The sequence below is a fragment of the Hyla sarda genome, chromosome 1 (genome assembly GCF_029499605.1).
Source record: "Hyla sarda isolate aHylSar1 chromosome 1, aHylSar1.hap1, whole genome shotgun sequence".
Lineage (NCBI taxonomy): Eukaryota > Metazoa > Chordata > Amphibia > Anura > Hylidae > Hyla > Hyla sarda.
In genome coordinates this window covers 610,268,585-610,291,188 of record NC_079189.1, presented here as the reverse complement: position 1 = coordinate 610,291,188, position 22,604 = coordinate 610,268,585, and the positions used below count along the sequence as shown (strand labels likewise).

The window sequence follows — 22,604 nt, the reverse complement described above, 5'->3', positions numbered from 1 at the left end:
GACATATGATGTGACCCCTGTATGATATATATAATAAGTGAGGATGTGTATGTGATATATGATGTAGGCCCCTGTATGATATATATAATAAGTGAGGATGTGTATGTGACATATGATGTGGCCCCTGTATGATATATAATAAGTGAGGATGTGTATGTGACATATGATGTGGCCCCTGTATGATATATATATAATAAGTGAGGATGTGTATGTGACATATGATGTGACCCCTGTATGATATATATAATAAGTGAGGATGTGTATGTGATATATGATGTGGCCCCTGTATGATATATATAATAAGTGAGGATGTGTATGTGACATATGATGTGGCCCCTGTATATATATAATAAGTGAGGATGTGTATGTGACATATGATGTGCCCCTGTATGATATATATAATAAGTGAGGATGTGTATGTGACATATGATGTGGTCCCTCTATGATATATATAATAAGTGAGGATGTGTATGTGATATATGATGTGACCCCTGTATGATATATATAATAAGTGAGGATGTGTATGTGATATATGATGTGGCCCCTGTATGATATATATAATAAGTGAGGATGTGTATGTGATATATGATGTGGCCCCTGTATGATATATATAATAAGTGAGGATGTGTATGTGACATATGATGTGACCCCTGTATGATATATATAATAAGTGAGGATGTGTATGTGATATATGATGTGACCCCTGTATGATATATATAATAAGTGAGGATGTGTATGTGACATATGATGTGACCCTGTATGATATATATAATAAGTGAGGATGTGTATGTGGACATATGATGTGGCCCCTGTATGATATATATAATAAAGTGAGGATGTGTATGTGACATATGATGTGGCCCCTGTATGATATATATACTAAGTGAGGATGTGTATGGTGACATATGGTGGCCCTGTATGTTATATCTAATAAGTGAGGATGTGTATGTGACATATGATGTGGCCCCTGTATGATATATATAATAAGTGGAGGATGTGTGTGTGACATATGATGGTGGCCCCTGGTATGATATATATATAATAAGTGAGGATGTGTATGTGACATATGATGTGGCCCCTGTATGATATATATATAATAAGTGAGGATGTGTATGTGATATATGATGTGACCCCTGTATGATATATATAATAAGTGAGGATGTGTATGTGATATATGATGTGGCCCCTGTATGATATATATAATAAGTGAGGATGTGTATGTGACATATGATGTGGTCCCTGTATGATATATATAATAAGTGAGGATGTGTATGTGACATATGATGTGGCCCCTGTATGATATATATAATAAGTGAGGATGTGTATGTGACATATGATGTGGCCCCTGTATGATATATAATAAGTGAGGATGTGTATGTGACATATGATGTGACCCCTGTATGATATATAATAAGTGAGGATGTGTATGTGACATATGATGTGGCCCCTGTATGATATATATAATAAGTGAGGATGTGTATGTTATATATGATGTGGCCCCTGTATGATATATATAATAAGTGAGGATGTGTATGTGACATATGATGTGGCCCCTGTATGATATATATAATAAGTGAGGATGTGTTTGTGACATATGATGTGGTCCCTCTATGATATATATAATAAGTGAGGATGTGTGTGTGATATATGATGTAACCCCTGTATGATATATATAATAAGTGAGGATGTGTATGTGATATATGATGTGGCCCCTGTATGATATATATAATAAGTGAGGATGTGTATGTGATATATGATGTGGCCCCTGTATGATATATATAATAAGTGAGGATGTGTATGTGATATATGATGTGTCCCCTGTATGATATATATAATAAGTGAGGATGTGTATGTGACATATGATGTGACCCCTGTATGATATATATAATAAGTGAGGATGTGTATGTGACATATGATGTGGCCCTGTATGATATATATATATAAGTGAGGATGTGTATGTGACATATGATGTGACCCCTGTATGATATATATATATAATAAGTGAGGATGTGTATGTGATATATGATGTGGTCCCTGTATGATATATATAATAAGTGAGGATGTGTATGTGATATATGATGTGGCCCCTGTATGATATATATAATAAGTGAGGATGTGTATGTGATATATGGTGTGACCCCTGTATGATATATATATAAGTGAGGATGTGTATGTGACATATGATGTGGCCCCTGTATGATATATATATAAGTGAGGATGTGTATGTAACATATGATGTGGCCCCTGTATGATATATATATAATAAGTGAGGATGTGTATGTGACATATGATGTGGTTCCTGTATGATATATATAATAAGTGAGGATGTGTATGTGACATATAATGTGGTCCCTGTATGATATATATAATAAGTGAGGATGTGTATGTGATATATGATGTGGTCCCTGTATGATATATATAATAAGTGAGGATGTGTATGTGACATATGATGTGACCCCTGTATGATATATAATAAGTGAGGATGTGTATGTGACATATGATGTGGTCCCTGTATGATATATATAATAAGTGAGGATGTGTATGTGACATATGATGTGGTCCCTCTATGATATATATAATAAGTGAGGATGTGTATGTGATATATGATGTGGCCCCTGTATGATATATATATATAAGTGAGGATGTGTGTGTGATATATGATGTGACCCCTGTATGATATATATAATAAGTGAGGATGTGTATGTGATATATGGTGTGACCCCTGTATGATATATATATAAGTGAGGATGTGTATGTGACATATGATGTGGCCCCTGTATGATATATATATAATAAGTGAGGATGTGTATGTAACATATGATGTGGCCCCTGTATGATATATATATATATATTATAAGTGAGGATGTGTATGTGACATATGATGTGGTTCCTGTATGATATATATAATAAGTGAGGATGTGTATGTGACATATGATGTGGCCCCTGTATGATAGATATATATATAATAAGTGAGGATGTGTATGTGACATATGATGTGGCCCCTGTATGATATATATAATAAGTGAGGATGTGTATGTGACATATGATGTGGCCCCTGTATGATATATATAATAAGTGAGGATGTGTATGTGACATATGATGTGGCCCCTGTATGATATATATATAATAAGTGAGGATGTGTATGTGACATATGATGTGGCCCCTGTATGATATATATAATAAGTGAGGATGTGTATGTGACATATGATGTGGCCCCTGTATGATATATATAATAAGTGAGGATGTGTATGTGACATATGATGTGGCCCCTGTATGATATATATATAATAAGTGAGGATGTGTGTGTGACATATGATGAGGCCCCTGTATGATATATATAATAAGTGAGGATGTGTATGTGACATATGATGTGACCCCTGTATAATATATAAGTGAGGATGTGTATGTGACATATGATGTGGCCCCTGTATGATATATATAATAAGTGAGGATGTGTATGTGACATATGATGTGGCCCCTGTATGATATATATAATAAGTGAGGATGTGTATGTGATATATGATGTGACCCCTGTATAATATATAATAAGTGAGGATGTGTATGTGACATATGATGTGATCCCTGTATGATATATATAATAAGTGAGGATGTGTATGTGACATATGATGTGGCCCCTGTATGATATATATAATAAGTGAGGATGTGTATGTGACATATGATGTGACCCCTGTATGATATATATAATAAGTGAGGATGTGTATGTGACATATGATGTGGCCCCTGTATGATATATATAATAAGTGAGGATGTGTATGTGACAAATGATGTGACCCCTGTATGATATATATAAGTGAGGATGTGTATGTGACATATGATGTGGCCCTGTATGATATATATAAGTGAGGATGTGTATGTGACATATGATGTGACCCCTGTATGATATATATATATAATAAGTGAGGATGTGTATGTGATATATGATGTGGTCCCTGTATGATATATATATAATAAGTGAGGATGTGTATGTGATATATGATGTGGCCCCTGTATGATATATATATAAGTGAGGATGTGTATGTGACATATGATGTGGTCCCTGTATGATATATATAATAAGTGAGGATGTGTATGTGATATATGGTGTGACCCCTGTATGATATATATATAAGTGAGGATGTGTATGTGACATATGATGTGACCCCTGTATGATATATATAATAAGTGAGGATGTGTATGTAACATATGATGTGGCCCCTGTATGATATATATATATATAATAAGTGAGGATGTGTATGTGACATATGATGTGGTTCCTGTATGATATATATAATAAGTGAGGATGTGTATGTGACATATGATGTGGCCCCTGTATGATAGATATATATATAATAAGTGAGGATGTGTATGTGACATATGATGTGGCCCCTGTATGATATATATAATAAGTGAGGATGTGTATGTGACATATGATGTGGCCCCTGTATGATATATATATATATATAATAAGTGAGGATGTGTATGTGACATATGATGTGGTTCCTGTATGATATATATAATAAGTGAGGATGTGTATGTGACATATGATGTGGCCCCTGTATGATATATATATAATAAGTGAGGATGTGTGTGTGACATATGATGAGACCCCTGTATGATATATATAATAAGTGAGGATGTGTATGTGACATATGATGTGGCCCCTGTATGATATATATAATAAGTGAGGATGTGTATGTGACATATGATGTGGCCCCTGTATGATATATATAATAAGTGAGGATGTGTATGTGATATATGATGTGACCCCTGTATAATATATAATAAGTGAGGATGTGTATGTGACATATGATGTGATCCCTGTATGATATATATAATAAGTGAGGATGTGTATGTGACATATGATGTGGCCCCTGTATGATATATATAATAAGTGAGGATGTGTATGTGATATATGATGTGACCCCTGTATAATATATAATAAGTGAGGATGTGTATGTGACATATGATGTGACCCCTGTATGATATATATAATAAGTGAGGATGTGTATGTGACATATGATGTGACCCCTGTATGATATATATAATAAGTGAGGATGTGTATGTGACATATGATGTGGCCCTGTATGATATATATAAGTGAGGATGTGTATGTGACATATGATGTGACCCCTGTATGATATATATATATAATAAGTGAGGATGTGTATGTGATATATGATGTGGTCCCTGTATGATATATATAAGTGAGGATGTGTATGTGATATATGATGTGGCCCCTGTATGATATATATATAAGTGAGGATGTGTATGTGATATATGATGTGGTCCCTGTATGATATATATAATAAGTGAGGATGTGTATGTGATATATGGTGTGACCCCTGTATGATATATATATATAAGTGAGGATGTGTATGTGACATATGATGTGGCCCCTGTATGATATATATATATATATAATAAGTGAGGATGTGTATGTGACATATGATGTGGTTCCTGTATGATATATATAATAAGTGAGGATGTGTATGTGACATATGATGTGGCCCCTGTATGATATATATAATAAGTGAGGATGTGTGTGTGACATATGATGTGGCCCCTGTATGATATATAATAAGTGAGGATGTGTATGTGACATATGATGTGACCCCTGTATGATATATATAATAAGTGAGGATGTGTATGTGACGTATAATGTGACCCCTGTATGATATATATAATAAGTGAGGATGTGTATGTGACATATGATGTGGCCCCTGTATGATATATATAATAAGTGAGGATGTGTATGTGACATATGATGTGGCCCCTGTATGATATATATAATAAGTGAGGATGTGTATGTGACATATGATGTGGCCCCTGTATGATATATATAATAAGTGAGGATGTGTATGTGACATATGATGTGGCCCCTGTATGATATATATAATAAGTGAGGATGTGTATGTGACATATGATGTGGTCCCTCTATGATATATATAATAAGTGAGGATGTGTATGTGACATATGATGTGACCCCTGTATGATATATATAATAAGTGAGGATGTGTATGTGATATATGATGTGGCCCCTGTATGATATATATTATAAGTGAGGATGTGTATGTGACATATGATGTGGTCCCTGTATGATATATATAATAAGTGAGGATGTGTATGTGACATATGATGTGACCCCTGTATGATATATATAATAAGTGAGGATGTGTATGTGACATATGATGTGGCCCCTGTATGATATATATAATAAGTGAGGATGTGTATGTGATATATGATGTGACCCCTGTATAATATATATAATAAGTGAGGATGTGTATGTGACATATGATGTGACCCCTGTATGATATATATAAGTGAGGATGTGTATGTGACGTATAATGTGACCCCTGTATGATATATATATAATAAGTGAGGATGTGTATGTGACATATGATGTGGCCCCTGTATGATATATATAATAAGTGAGGATGTGTATGTGATATATGATGTGGCCCCTGTATGATATATATAATAAGTAAGGATGTGTATGTGACATATGATGTGGCCCCTGTATGATATATATAATAAGTGAGGATGTGTATGTGATATATGATGTGGCCCCTGTATGATATATATATAAGTGAGGATGTGTATGTGACATATGATGTGACCCCTGTATGATATATATATAAGTGAGGATGTGTATGTGATATATGATGTGGTCCCTGTATGATATATATAAGTGAGGATGTGTATGTGACATATGATGTGGCCCCTGTATGATATATATAATAAGTGAGGATGTGTATGTGACATATGATGTGGCCCCTGTATGATATATATAATAAGTGAGGATGTGTATGTGACATATGATGTGGTCCCTGTATGATATATATAATAAGTGAGGATGTGTATGTGACATATGATGTGGCCCCTGTATGATATATATAATAAGTTAGGATATGTATGTGACATATGATGTGGCCCCTATATGATATATATAATAAGTGAGGATGTGTATGTGATATATGATGTGACCCCTGTATGATATATATAATAAGTGAGGATGTGTATGTGATATATGATGTGGCCCCTGTATGATATATATAATAAGTGAGGATGTGTATGTGACATATGATGTGGCCCCTGTATGATATATATAATAAGTGAGGATGTGTATGTGATATATGATGTGGTCCCCTGTATGATATATATAATAAGTGAGGATGTGTATGTGACATATGATGTGGCCCCTGTATGATATATATAATAAGTGAGGATGTGTATGTGATATATGATGTGACCCCTGTATGATATATATAAGTGAGGATGTGTATGTGATATATGATGTGACCCCTGTATGATATATATAATAAGTGAGGATGTGTATGTGACATATGATGTGGCCCCTGTATGATATATATAATAAGTGAGGATGTGTATGTGACATATGATGTGACCCCTGTATAATATATATAATAAGTGAGGATGTGTATGTGATATATGATGTGACCCCTGTATGATATATATAATAAGTGAGGATGTGTATGTGATATATGATGTGGCCCCTGTATGATATATATAATAAGTGAGGATGTGTATGTGACATATGATGTGGTCCCTGTATGATATATATAATAAGTGAGGATGTGTATGTGACATATGATGTGGCCCCTGTATGATATATATAATAAGTGAGGATGTGTATGTGACATATGATGTGGCCCCTGTATGATATATAATAAGTGAGGATGTGTATGTGACATATGATGTGACCCCTGTATAATATATATAATAAGTGAGGATGTGTATGTGATATATGATGTGGCCCCTGTATTATATATATATAATAAGTGAGGATGTGTATGTGACATATGATGTGACCCCTGTATAATATATATAATAAGTGAGGATGTGTGTGTGACATATGATGTGGCCCCTGTATGATATATATATAATAAGTGAGGATGTGTATGTGACATATGATGTGGCCCCTGTATGATATATATATAATAAGTGAGGATGTGTATGTGACATATGATGTGACCCCTGTATGATATATATAATAAGTGAGGATGTGTATGTGATATATGATGTGGCCCCTGTATGATATATATAATAAGTGAGGATGTGTATGTGACATATGATGTGGCCCCTGTATGATATATAATAAGTGAGGATGTGTATGTGACATATGATGTGGCCCCTGTATGATATATATATAATAAGTGAGGATGTGTATGTGACATATGATGTGACCCCTGTATGATATATATAATAAGTGAGGATGTGTATGTGATATATGATGTGGCCCCTGTATGATATATATAATAAGTGAGGATGTGTATGTGACATATGATGTGGCCCCTGTATGATATATAATAAGTGAGGATGTGTATGTGACATATGATGTGGCCCCTGTATGATATATATAATAAGTGAGGATGTGTATGTGACATATGATGTGGTCCCTCTATGATATATATAATAAGTGAGGATGTGTATGTGATATATGATGTGACCCCTGTATGATATATATAATAAGTGAGGATGTGTATGTGATATATGATGTGGCCCCTGTATGATATATATAATAAGTGAGGATGTGTATGTGATATATGATGTGGCCCCTGTATGATATATATAATAAGTGAGGATGTGTATGTGACATATGATGTGACCCCTGTATGATATATATAATAAGTGAGGATGTGTATGTGATATATGATGTGACCCCTGTATGATATATATAATAAGTGAGGATGTGTATGTGACATATGATGTGACCCCTGTATGATATATATAATAAGTGAGGATGTGTATGTGACATATGATGTGGCCCCTGTATGATATATATAATAAGTGAGGATGTGTATGTGACATATGATGTGGCCCCTGTATGATATATATAATAAGTGAGGATGTGTATGTGACATATGATGTGGCCCCTGTATGATATATATAATAAGTGAGGATGTGTATGTGACATATGATGTGGCCCCTGTATGATATATATAATAAGTGAGGATGTGTGTGTGACATATGATGTGGCCCCTGTATGATATATATATAATAAGTGAGGATGTGTATGTGACATATGATGTGGCCCCTGTATGATATATATATAATAAGTGAGGATGTGTATGTGATATATGATGTGACCCCTGTATGATATATATAATAAGTGAGGATGTGTATGTGATATATGATGTGGCCCCTGTATGATATATATAATAAGTGAGGATGTGTATGTGACATATGATGTGGTCCCTGTATGATATATATAATAAGTGAGGATGTGTATGTGACATATGATGTGGCCCCTGTATGATATATATAATAAGTGAGGATGTGTATGTGACATATGATGTGGCCCCTGTATGATATATAATAAGTGAGGATGTGTATGTGACATATGATGTGACCCCTGTATGATATATAATAAGTGAGGATGTGTATGTGACATATGATGTGGCCCCTGTATGATATATATAATAAGTGAGGATGTGTATGTGATATATGATGTGGCCCCTGTATGATATATATAATAAGTGAGGATGTGTATGTGACATATGATGTGGCCCCTGTATGATATATATAATAAGTGAGGATGTGTTTGTGACATATGATGTGGTCCCTCTATGATATATATAATAAGTGAGGATGTGTGTGTGATATATGATGTAACCCCTGTATGATATATATAATAAGTGAGGATGTGTATGTGATATATGATGTGGCCCCTGTATGATATATATAATAAGTGAGGATGTGTATGTGATATATGATGTGGCCCCTGTATGATATATATAATAAGTGAGGATGTGTATGTGATATATGATGTGTCCCCTGTATGATATATATAATAAGTGAGGATGTGTATGTGACATATGATGTGACCCCTGTATGATATATATAATAAGTGAGGATGTGTATGTGACATATGATGTGGCCCTGTATGATATATATATATAAGTGAGGATGTGTATGTGACATATGATGTGACCCCTGTATGATATATATATATAATAAGTGAGGATGTGTATGTGATATATGATGTGGTCCCTGTATGATATATATAATAAGTGAGGATGTGTATGTGATATATGATGTGACCCCTGTATGATATATATAATAAGTGAGGATGTGTATGTGACATATGATGTGGCCCCTGTATGATATATATAATAAGTGAGGATGTGTATGTGACATATGATGTGACCCCTGTATAATATATATAATAAGTGAGGATGTGTATGTGATATATGATGTGACCCCTGTATGATATATATAATAAGTGAGGATGTGTATGTGATATATGATGTGGCCCCTGTATGATATATATAATAAGTGAGGATGTGTATGTGACATATGATGTGGTCCCTGTATGATATATATAATAAGTGAGGATGTGTATGTGACATATGATGTGGCCCCTGTATGATATATATAATAAGTGAGGATGTGTATGTGACATATGATGTGGCCCCTGTATGATATATAATAAGTGAGGATGTGTATGTGACATATGATGTGGCCCCTGTATGATATATAATAAGTGAGGATGTGTATGTGACATATGATGTGGCCCTGTATGATATATATATATAAGTGAGGATGTGTATGTGACATATGATGTGACCCCTGTATGATATATATATATAATAAGTGAGGATGTGTATGTGATATATGATGTGGTCCCTGTATGATATATATAATAAGTGAGGATGTGTATGTGATATATGATGTGACCCCTGTATGATATATATAATAAGTGAGGATGTGTATGTGACATATGATGTGGCCCCTGTATGATATATATAATAAGTGAGGATGTGTATGTGACATATGATGTGACCCCTGTATAATATATATAATAAGTGAGGATGTGTATGTGATATATGATGTGACCCCTGTATGATATATATAATAAGTGAGGATGTGTATGTGATATATGATGTGGCCCCTGTATGATATATATAATAAGTGAGGATGTGTATGTGACATATGATGTGGTCCCTGTATGATATATATAATAAGTGAGGATGTGTATGTGACATATGATGTGGCCCCTGTATGATATATATAATAAGTGAGGATGTGTATGTGACATATGATGTGGCCCCTGTATGATATATATAATAAGTGAGGATGTGTATGTGACATATGATGTGGCCCCTGTATGATATATATAATAAGTGAGGATGTGTATGTGATATATGATGTGGTCCCTGTATGATATATATAATAAGTGAGGATGTGTATGTGATATATGATGTGGCCCCTGTATGATATATATAATAAGTGAGGATGTGTATGTGATATATGGTGTGACCCCTGTATGATATATATATAAGTGAGGATGTGTATGTGACATATGATGTGGCCCCTGTATGATATATATATAAGTGAGGATGTGTATGTAACATATGATGTGGCCCCTGTATGATATATATATAATAAGTGAGGATGTGTATGTGACATATGATGTGGTTCCTGTATGATATATATAATAAGTGAGGATGTGTATGTGACATATAATGTGGTCCCTGTATGATATATATAATAAGTGAGGATGTGTATGTGATATATGATGTGGTCCCTGTATGATATATATAATAAGTGAGGATGTGTATGTGACATATGATGTGACCCCTGTATGATATATAATAAGTGAGGATGTGTATGTGACATATGATGTGGTCCCTGTATGATATATATAATAAGTGAGGATGTGTATGTGACATATGATGTGGTCCCTCTATGATATATATAATAAGTGAGGATGTGTATGTGATATATGATGTGGCCCCTGTATGATATATATATATAAGTGAGGATGTGTGTGTGATATATGATGTGACCCCTGTATGATATATATAATAAGTGAGGATGTGTATGTGATATATGGTGTGACCCCTGTATGATATATATATAAGTGAGGATGTGTATGTGACATATGATGTGGCCCCTGTATGATATATATATAATAAGTGAGGATGTGTATGTAACATATGATGTGGCCCCTGTATGATATATATATATATATAATAAGTGAGGATGTGTATGTGACATATGATGTGGTTCCTGTATGATATATATAATAAGTGAGGATGTGTATGTGACATATGATGTGGCCCCTGTATGATAGATATATATATAATAAGTGAGGATGTGTATGTGACATATGATGTGGCCCCTGTATGATATATATAATAAGTGAGGATGTGTATGTGACATATGATGTGGCCCCTGTATGATATATATAATAAGTGAGGATGTGTATGTGACATATGATGTGGCCCCTGTATGATATATATATAATAAGTGAGGATGTGTATGTGACATATGATGTGGCCCCTGTATGATATATATAATAAGTGAGGATGTGTATGTGACATATGATGTGGCCCCTGTATGATATATATAATAAGTGAGGATGTGTATGTGACATATGATGTGGCCCCTGTATGATATATATATAATAAGTGAGGATGTGTGTGTGACATATGATGAGGCCCCTGTATGATATATATAATAAGTGAGGATGTGTATGTGACATATGATGTGGCCCCTGTATGATATATATAATAAGTGAGGATGTGTATGTGACATATGATGTGGCCCCTGTATGATATATATAATAAGTGAGGATGTGTATGTGATATATGATGTGACCCCTGTATAATATATAATAAGTGAGGATGTGTATGTGACATATGATGTGATCCCTGTATGATATATATAATAAGTGAGGATGTGTATGTGACATATGATGTGGCCCCTGTATGATATATATAATAAGTGAGGATGTGTATGTGACATATGATGTGACCCCTGTATGATATATATAATAAGTGAGGATGTGTATGTGACATATGATGTGGCCCCTGTATGATATATATAATAAGTGAGGATGTGTATGTGACAAATGATGTGACCCCTGTATGATATATATAATAAGTGAGGATGTGTATGTGACATATGATGTGGCCCTGTATGATATATATAAGTGAGGATGTGTATGTGACATATGATGTGACCCCTGTATGATATATATATATAATAAGTGAGGATGTGTATGTGATATATGATGTGGTCCCTGTATGATATATATATAATAAGTGAGGATGTGTATGTGATATATGATGTGGCCCCTGTATGATATATATATAAGTGAGGATGTGTATGTGACATATGATGTGGTCCCTGTATGATATATATAATAAGTGAGGATGTGTATGTGATATATGGTGTGACCCCTGTATGATATATATATAAGTGAGGATGTGTATGTGACATATGATGTGGCCCCTGTATGATATATATATATATATATATATATAATAAGTGAGGATGTGTATGTGACATATGATGTGGTTCCTGTATGATATATATAATAAGTGAGGATGTGTATGTGACATATGATGTGGCCCCTGTATGATATATATAATAAGTGAGGATGTGTATGTGACATATGATGTGGCCCCTGTATGATATATATATAAGTGAGGATGTGTATGTAACATATGATGTGGTTCCTGTATGATATATATAATAAGTGAGGATGTGTATGTGACATATGTGGCCCCTGTATGATATATAATAAGTGAGGATGTGTATGTGACATATGATGTGACCCCTGTATGATATATATAATAAGTGAGGATGTGTATGTGACATATGATGTGACCCCTGTATAATATATATAATAAGTGAGGATGTGTATGTGACATATGATGTGGCCCCTGTATGATATATATAATAAGTGAGGATGTGTATGTGACATATGATGTGACCCCTGTATGATATATATATAATAAGTGAGGATGTGTATGTGACATATGATGTGGTCCCTGTATGATATATATAATAAGTGAGGATGTGTATGTGACATATGATGTGACCCCTGTATGATATATATATAATAAGTGAGGATGTGTATGTGACATATGATGTGGTCCCTGTATGATATATATAATAAGTGAGGATGTGTATGTGATATATGATGTGGCCCCTGTATAATATATATATAAGTGAGGATGTGTATGTGATATATGATGTGGCCCCTGTATGATATATATAATAAGTGAGGATGTGTATGTGACATATGATGTGACCCCTGTATGATATATATAATAAGTGAGGATGTGTATGTGACATATGATGTGGCCCCTGTATGATATATATATAAGTGAGGATGTGTATGTGACATATGATGTGGCCCCTGTATAATTTAGGGCCCCGGTAGGACTATCCCCCTCCAGGTGACCCCGTTGTCTCCTCTTCTCCTGAATGACCCCCCAAGGATGGACAAGGACAGGAATGAGATGACTAAGAGAATATTCCACCTCACCTTGGAGATCCTCCACCTGCTGACCGGAGAGGTGAGGTGACCCATCTACATTTCTATCATCTTTATTGTATTATGGAACAAGTCAGAGATACAGAAGGGAAAATCCAGAATAGGAAGAATCCAGGGTCCTGTATAAGATCTTCAAGACCCCAGAACTGCCCCCAGTATTCCAGATGTGGTCACTAGAGCTCTATACAGGGGGCGCCATCTCCTCTTTGTAGTGAGGGAGGAATACTGGGGTCAGTCCCCTCATTGTCTCTCTCCATACACAGGATTACACCATAGTGAAGAAGACATCGGGGGAGTGTGTGGCCCCCAGCAGCCATCTCCAGGAGTCAGGAGGACGGAGCAGGGCCCGGGGCCCCATCAAAGAACCTCCACCTCACTCACCGATACATGAGAAGAAGATACTAGAACTTATCCACAGGATCACTGAACTGCTGACTAGAGAGGTGACCCTGCTGGGACATTATACAGTAATGGAGGGGTCTGGTGATGACTGGAGAGGTGACACTGCTGGGACATTATACAGTAATGGAGGGGTCTGGTGATGACTGGAGAGGTGACACTGCTGGGAATGCTGGGACATTATACAGTAACACCACTGGAGGGGTCGGGGTGATGACTGTATCATTGTGTGTCAGGTTCCTATAAGGTGTCAGGACGTGGCGGTCTATTTCTCCATGGAGGAGTGGGAGTATGTAGAAGGACACAAGGATCAGTACAAGGATCAGGTCATGATGGAGGATCAGCAGCCCCTCACATCACCAGGTAAGAAGAGACATATATATATATATATATATATATATATATATATATATATATATATATATATATATATATATATATATATTACTGTCACCACCTAGTAACATAGAAATCTCCAGCAGGTGATGTATTCATTCCCTGTGTGTTCCCTACAGATGGAGTCATGGATAGAAATCCACCCGAGAGGTGTCCCCGTCCTCTGTATTCCCAGGAATGTCCAGAGAGAAATGTCCCAGAGAAGCATCAGGTAGATGAGGCTGATCCTATCCCACATCTCTATAGGGGGGTCCTGCAGTCATAGATGTGGGGATAGATTTTGGGGGTCTCTGTTGCTCCTCCTGTCTGCTGTATTGTAGTGAATTGTTCTATATGTCACATCAGGGGGGAGATCTGACTAATATTAAAGTGGAGGATGAAGAAGAGAGGATGAGGGGCCATCACCCGTGTATGAGGGAAGTGAAGGAGGAAATTCCAGTAGGTGTTACCCCAGGTATGTAATAATTCCAGGAGGTGTTACCCCAGGTATGTAATAATTCCAGGAGGTGTTACCCCAGGTATGTAATAATTCCAGGAGGTGTTACCCCAGGTATGTAATAAATCCAGGAGATGTTACCCCGGGTATGTAATAATTCCAGGAGGTGTTACCCCAGGTATGTAATAATTCCAGGAGGTGTTACCCCAGGTATGTAATAAATCCAGGAGATGTTACCCCCAGTTATGTAATAATTCCAGGAGGTGTTACCCCAGGTATGTAATAAATCCAGGAGGTGTTACCCCGGGTATGTAATAATTCCAGGAGGTGTTACCCCGGGTATGTAATAATTCCAGGAGGTGTTACCCCAGGTATGTAATAATGGATTACAGAGGGAATTCAGAGGTTTCTTCAGGGGAGGCTCCTCCTTAGAGATACATGACATTAACCCTTCAGGCCCCAGTGATCCCCTGTGTTATGTATAGTCAGGACCTGAGGGAGGTGACTGCACAGAGAGATCCTCTCCAGGGTCATCTATGGGTCCGGTCATGACCTCAGGTGGTAAGTGAGCCGTGACCTTGTAGATCTGCACTGGGTTTACAGTGTAAACATGGACAGGCGTGGGACAAGGAGGGCCGTGTAGATATTCGCTGGATAGTAACGGAACGGTAACGGAAATCCTTTTTTTTTTTTTTTTTCCTAGTATTATCATGTTTTTTGGCCAAATGCTGCCCCCAGAGGATAAATATTGTCCTGCCCTGTGTAATTGGGCCTTCAGATTTGGCTGTCCTCACCTTGTCTGTGATCACATGACTTTATTGGAATATGATTGGTTCCTTTGGCGCTTAAAGGAAATCTGTCATTAGTGTCACCTGCACGAATCTGTCGATAGACACTGATGGCAACGGTACTTACCTTGTCCTGTTCCGTGTTGTGGTTCTCCGGCAATCCTTTTTGGTATCTTCAGCTCTGGGCCCGACTTGGTGCATGGGCGGAGCTTGGTTACGTCACCGCTGCTGTTCTCTGCTGGGTCCCGCTGCTAGCAAACAGCAGCGGTGACGTCACTGAGCTCTGCCTATGTTCGGGCCCGGTGCTGATGATACCAGAGAGGATTGCCAAAAAACGACCGCACGGAACGGGACAAGGTGAGTACCGTTGTCATCAGTGTCACCTGCACTACCTGTCCGTACCAAGAGATTAGTGCAGGTGACACTGGTGACAGATTTCCTTTATCATGTACATGTATGCCCTGAGCACGGTCTGGGTATATAAAGTACTCTCACTTCATCCCTGGTGAGTACCGGCTGCTATCAGCAGCAGAGACTCGTCACTAATGTGGAGATCAGCGTGATCGCCGATATCAATCATTAGCCATTTAGATGCCGGGAACAAAGATAATTGTGGCATCTAAAAGTGTTAAAATTATTTCTAATCACAATTTAGTAAAAAAAAATGTTTTATTTTGTTTTTAAAGAGTTATTCCGGGCAAAAACATTTTATAGGGGATAAGATGTGTGATTGCAGGGTGCCCGCCGCTGGGAAACCCATTGTTTGTAATTAATATAATATTCTTATTATTATTTATTATAATGATAGTGATGATAATATTGATAATGATATTATTGTTAGAGACGAGCAAACTTACAGTAAATTCGATTCATCACGAACTTCTCGGCTCGGCAGTTGATGACTTTTCCTGCATAAATCAGTTCAGCTTTCCGGTGCTCCCGTGGGCTGGAAAAGGTGGATACAGACCTAGGAGACTCTTTCCTAGGATTGTATCCACCTTTTCCAGTCTACCGGAGCACCGGAAAGCTGAACTAATTTATGCAGGAAAAGTCAGCAACCGCCGAGCCGAGAAGTTCGTGACGAATCGAATTTACTGTAAGTTCGCTCATTTCTAATTATTATCATTATTATTATTATATAAATCTGTGTGTGTGTTTCCAGCCCAATAGAAATGTTTATAAATTTTATTTTATTTCTGTTCTGGGAAAAATTTTAATTATCCAGTTTTATCCGTAACAGAAAATCCCAGTAAGAACCTAGATGGAAACTTCATGTTATCGCTGAATTATAAAGTAGAAGATGAATATATGATGGAGCGCTCCTCAGGAAAAGACCTCCTCACCCCTAATGTACATCCAGATCTATCCTATAATAATCCTCCTGATCATGAGGAACCTTCTCCAGACCAATCACAGATGATTACGACAAATAGTGGACAAGAACAAGAGAAAAGGATTCATTGTGATGAATGTGGAAAAGAGTTTTCAGAAAAACTAGATCTTTTTCCCCATCAAGGAAGTCACGCAGGAGTGAAGCAGTATGTATGTTTAGAATGTGGGAAATGTTTTACACATAAATCAAGCCTTTCCGTACATGTGAGAAGTCACACCGGAGAGAAGCCGTACTCATGTTCACAATGTTGTAAATGTTTTACAGTGAAATCACATCTTGTTACACACGAGAGAAGGCACAGGGGCGAGAAGCCGTATTCATGTTCTGAATGTGAAAAATGTTTTACACATAAATCAAGCCTTTCCGTACATGTGAGAAGTCACACAGGAGAGAAGCCGTACTCATGTTCACAATGTTGTAAATGTTTTACAGTGAAATCACATCTTGTTACACACGAGAGAAGGCACAGGGGCGAAAAGCCGTATTCATGTTCTGAATGTGGGAAATGTTTTACATGTAAATCACAGCTTGTTGTACACGAAAGAAGTCACACAGGGGAGAAGCCATATACGTGTCTGGAATGTGGGAAATGTTTTACAAGTAAATCACATCTTGTTATACATGAGAGAGGTCACACAGGGCAGAAGCCGTATTCGTGTCTAGAATGTGGGAAATGTTTTACGCGCAAATTACATCTTGTTACGCACGATAGAATTCACACAGGAGAGAAGCCATATTCATGTTCAGAATGTGGGAAATGTTTTATTGCTAAGGGCAGTCTAAGGACTCATCAGAAAAGTCACACAGGAGAATAGATATTTTGATGTTTTACATATGACAATGCTTAAAGTGGTACTCTACCCTTGGACATTTTATCTCCTATCCAAAGGATTGGGGATAACATGTCTGAGCGTGGAGGGTCTGACCACTGGGACCCCCTGGGATTCCCTGGCTGGCGCTGCGGCATTAATGAACACTGAAGCCTTGGGCTTCCGCGTTCATCACACCACACCTCCTCCATTAATGTCTATGGTAGGGGACGTGGCGGGACATGTCAAGGGGTGGAGTAATTCTTCAATAAGGGAATAAACCCTTGATTCTTATCAGAGAATTCAGATTCTTGTTTGGATGTGGTAAATGTTATTTTGGAAAACTAAATAACTTGGACTTATTTAGACAATAAACACCCAAGATTACTTTGGATCCAGTAAGAAAATCTGTTTTCCCTTAGTCCTGACAGCAGTACAACATACGGGTAATGGGTCCACTGTGTGGGTTAAAGGTCAATTAGAAATGTAAACTTGCCTCTCCGTCCATATATAAGATGCCCCAAATTCCTTTCCTTGTGTAGTTACATTTTTATCATGGGCACTACAGGAACAGAGGCGGCTCTTCCATTAGGCAAGTTAGGCGGCTACCTAAGGCCTCGCACTTGAGGGGGCCTCGTGGCCGCCTAACTCCTGAGTGAGGGGCAATGCATACATTGTACACATCGCCACTCTGCAGAGCCCAGTCCAGGACTCATTTAACTATAAGTGCGTCTTACAGACGCGCCTTTAGTTAATTTCTTCACTCGGCCCTAACAATCACTCTTGTGGCTGCCTGCAATATGCAGACAGCCACAAGAGGCCAGAGCATCTCTTCCTCTGCGCTCCAGTTTGTGTTTCGGGAAATGAGTGATGCCATCACGAGCTGGAGCACAAACTGGAGGAGAGAAGAGCAGAAGAGAGGACACGCTATAGAGGAGCCTGGTAAGTATTTTTAGCTTCCTAAAGGGGTCTGCCCCTACTACCTAAAGTGGGTCACTAAGGGGACTGCTAGTATTACCTACATTGGTCACGGCGTGGACTGCTTTTGCTACCTAAAGGGGGTCACTAAGGGGACTGCTAGTATTACCTACATTGGTAACGGCGTGGACTGCTTTTGCTACCTAAAGGGGGTCACTAAGGGGACTGCTATTAGTGACCCCCTTTAGGTTATAATATCAGTCCCCTTAGTGACCCCTTTAGGTAATAAGAGGACTACTATTACTGCCTACAAGGGGTCACTAAAAGGACTGCTATTACTACCTAAAGGGGGGTTACTAAGTGGACTGCTATTAATACCTAAAGAGGGTCACAAAAAGGGGACTGCTATTACTGTCTAAAAGGGGGGGGGTTACTAAAGGGGACTATTACTACCTAAAGGAGGTCACTAAGTGGACTGCTATTACTACCTAAACGGGATCTTATCAGGGGACTGTCCTTACAACCTAAAGGGGGTCACTAAGTAAACTGCTATTACTACCTAAAGGGGGTCACTAAGTGGACTGCTATTACTACCTAAAGGGGGTCACTTCAGGGGACTGCTATTACTACCTAAAGGGGGGGTCACTAAGTGGAGTGCTATTACTACCTAAAGGGGGTCACTTCAGGTGACTGCTATTACTACCTAAAGGGGGGGTCACTAAGTAAACTGCTATTACTACCTAAAGGGGGTCACTAAGTGGAGTGCTATTACTACCTAAAGGGGGTCACTTCAGGGGACTGCTATTACTACCTAAAGGGGGGGTCACTAAGTGGACTGCTATTACTACCTAAAGGGGGTCACTTCAGGTGACTATTACTACCTAAAGGGGGGGTCACTAAGTGGACTGCTATTACTACCTAAAGGGGGTCACTTCAGGGGACTGCTATTACTACCTAAAGGGGGTTATTAACCCCTTAAGGACTCAGGGTTTTTCTGTTTTTGCACTTTCATTTTTTCCTCCTTACCTTTTAAAAATCATAACCCTTTCAATTTTCCACCTAAAAATCCATATTATGGCTTATTTTTTGCGTCGACAATTATACTTTGCAGTGACATTAGTCATTTTACCAAAAATGCACGGCGAAACGGAAAAAAAAATCCTTGTGCGACAAAATCGAACAAAAAACGCCATTTTGTAACTTTTGGGGGCTTCCGTTTCTACGCAGTGCATATTTCGGTAAAAATGACACCTTGTCATTATTCTGTAGGTCCATACGGTTAAAATGATCCCCTACTTATATAGGTTTGATTTTGTCGCACTTCTGGAAAAAATCATAACTACATGCAGGAAAATGTATACGTTTAAAAATGTCATCTTCTGACCCCTATAACTTTTTTATTTTTCCATGTACGGGGCGGTATGAGGACTCATTTTTTGCGCCGTGATCTGAAGATTTTATCGGTATGATTTTTGTTTTAATCGGACTTTTTGATCACTTTTTATTCATTTTTTAATGTTATAAAAAGTGACCAAAATACGCTTTTTTGGACTTTGGAATTTTTTTGCGCGTACGCCATTGACCGTGCGGTTTAATTAATGATATATTTTTATAGTTTTGACATTTACGCACGCGGCGATACCACATATGTTTATTTTTTTACACTGTTTTATTTTTTTTATGGGAAAAGGGGGGTGATTCAAACTTTTATTAACGAAGGGGTTAAATGACCTTTATTAACACTTTTTTTTTTTACATTTTTTTTTGCAGTGTTATAGGTCCCATAGGGACCTATAACACTGCACACACTGATCTCCTATGCTGATCACTGGCGTGTATTAACAAACACGCCTGTGATCAGTGTTATCGGCGCTTGACTGCTCCTGCCTGGATCTCAGGCACGGAGCAGTCATTCGCCGATCGGACACCGAGGAGGCAGGTAAGGGCCCTCCCGGTGTCCGGTCAGCTGTTCGGGATGCCGCGATTTCGCCGCGGCGGTCCCGAACAGACCGACTGAGCAGCCGGGTCCCTTTCAGTTTCGCTTTAGAAGCGGCGGTCAGCTTTGACCGCCGCTTCTAAAGGGTTAATACCACACATCGCCGCGATCGGCGATGTGTGGTATTAGCCGCGGGTCCCGGCTGTTGATGAGCGCCGGCACCAACGCGATATGATGCGGGATTGCGGCGCGATCCCGCTTCATATCGCGGGAGCCGGCGCAGGACGTAAATATACTTCCTGCGTCGTTAAGGGGTTAAAGACTGATATTACTAATGAAAAGGAGTTGCCCGTATTTATCGGCATATTACATGCAGTTTTCAAACTAAAAATATCAGCCAGAAACGCTACCTGCGTGTTATACGCCGCTATGCGCTGAATGCTTGTTATGCGCCGGTTATGTGAAGCTGCGAGGAGCTGCGCAGGCTTCCCCTTCACAGGGCTCTTGCGCACCCTTTCTGATGCCAGGAAGTGGGAGATTACCTCACTCCAGCCCCGGCTTCGGTACCAAAGGAGGTAGGGGTACGGGCCTCTTAATGAGCCCGGCCTCCTTATGTGTAAAAAAAAAAAAAAAAAAAAAAAAAAAGCCCTTCTGTTTAAAAGTGATTAACCCCTTCCCGACCCGTGAATAACCTTTCCCGACACCATACGCGATCAGTGCTGCGCGCTATGAACCCTTTAGACGCAGCTTTCAAAGTGAAAGTAAAGCAGTGTCGGTTAGCTCAGGGAGCTGTTCGGGATAGCCGTGGCGAAATCGCGGCATCCCGAACAGCTTACAGGACAGCCGGAGGGCCCCTACCTGCCTCCTCGCTGTCCGATTGCCGAATGACTGCTCAGTGCCTGAGATCCAGGCATGAGCAGTCAAGCGGCAGAATCATCGATCACTGATCACTGGTTTCCTATGAGAAACAACTGATCAATGTAAAAGATCAGTGCGTGCAGTGTTATAGCCCCCTTTGGGATAACAATGATCAGTATAAAAGATCAGTGTGTGCAGTGTTATAGGTCCCTATGGGATAACAATGATCAGTATAAAAGATCAGTGTGTGCAGTGTTATTGTCCACTATGGGAGCTATAACACTGCAAAAAAAAGTGAAAAAAGATCATTTAACCCCTTCCCTAATATAAGTTTGAATCACCCCCCTTTTCCCATAAAAA

General features: G+C 38.1%; 2 protein-coding genes across 2 annotated transcripts in view; one reads left to right on the top strand and one right to left on the bottom strand.

The window, feature by feature from the left end:
- LOC130300905 (uncharacterized) overlaps window positions 1-22,604 on the top strand; it is a 448,736-nt gene that overhangs the window by 390,694 nt on the left and 35,438 nt on the right. The window contains exon 19 of the mRNA XM_056551581.1: window positions 17,571-18,537. Within this exon, the coding sequence (XP_056407556.1) occupies window positions 17,571-18,537 (967 nt within the window). The remainder of the gene's footprint in view (window positions 1-17,570; window positions 18,538-22,604) is intronic.
- The window catches only part of LOC130297775 (gastrula zinc finger protein XlCGF57.1-like), a 55,491-nt gene that overhangs the window by 24,550 nt on the left and 8,337 nt on the right, over window positions 1-22,604 (bottom strand). The gene's annotated exons all lie outside the window — the stretch shown is intronic.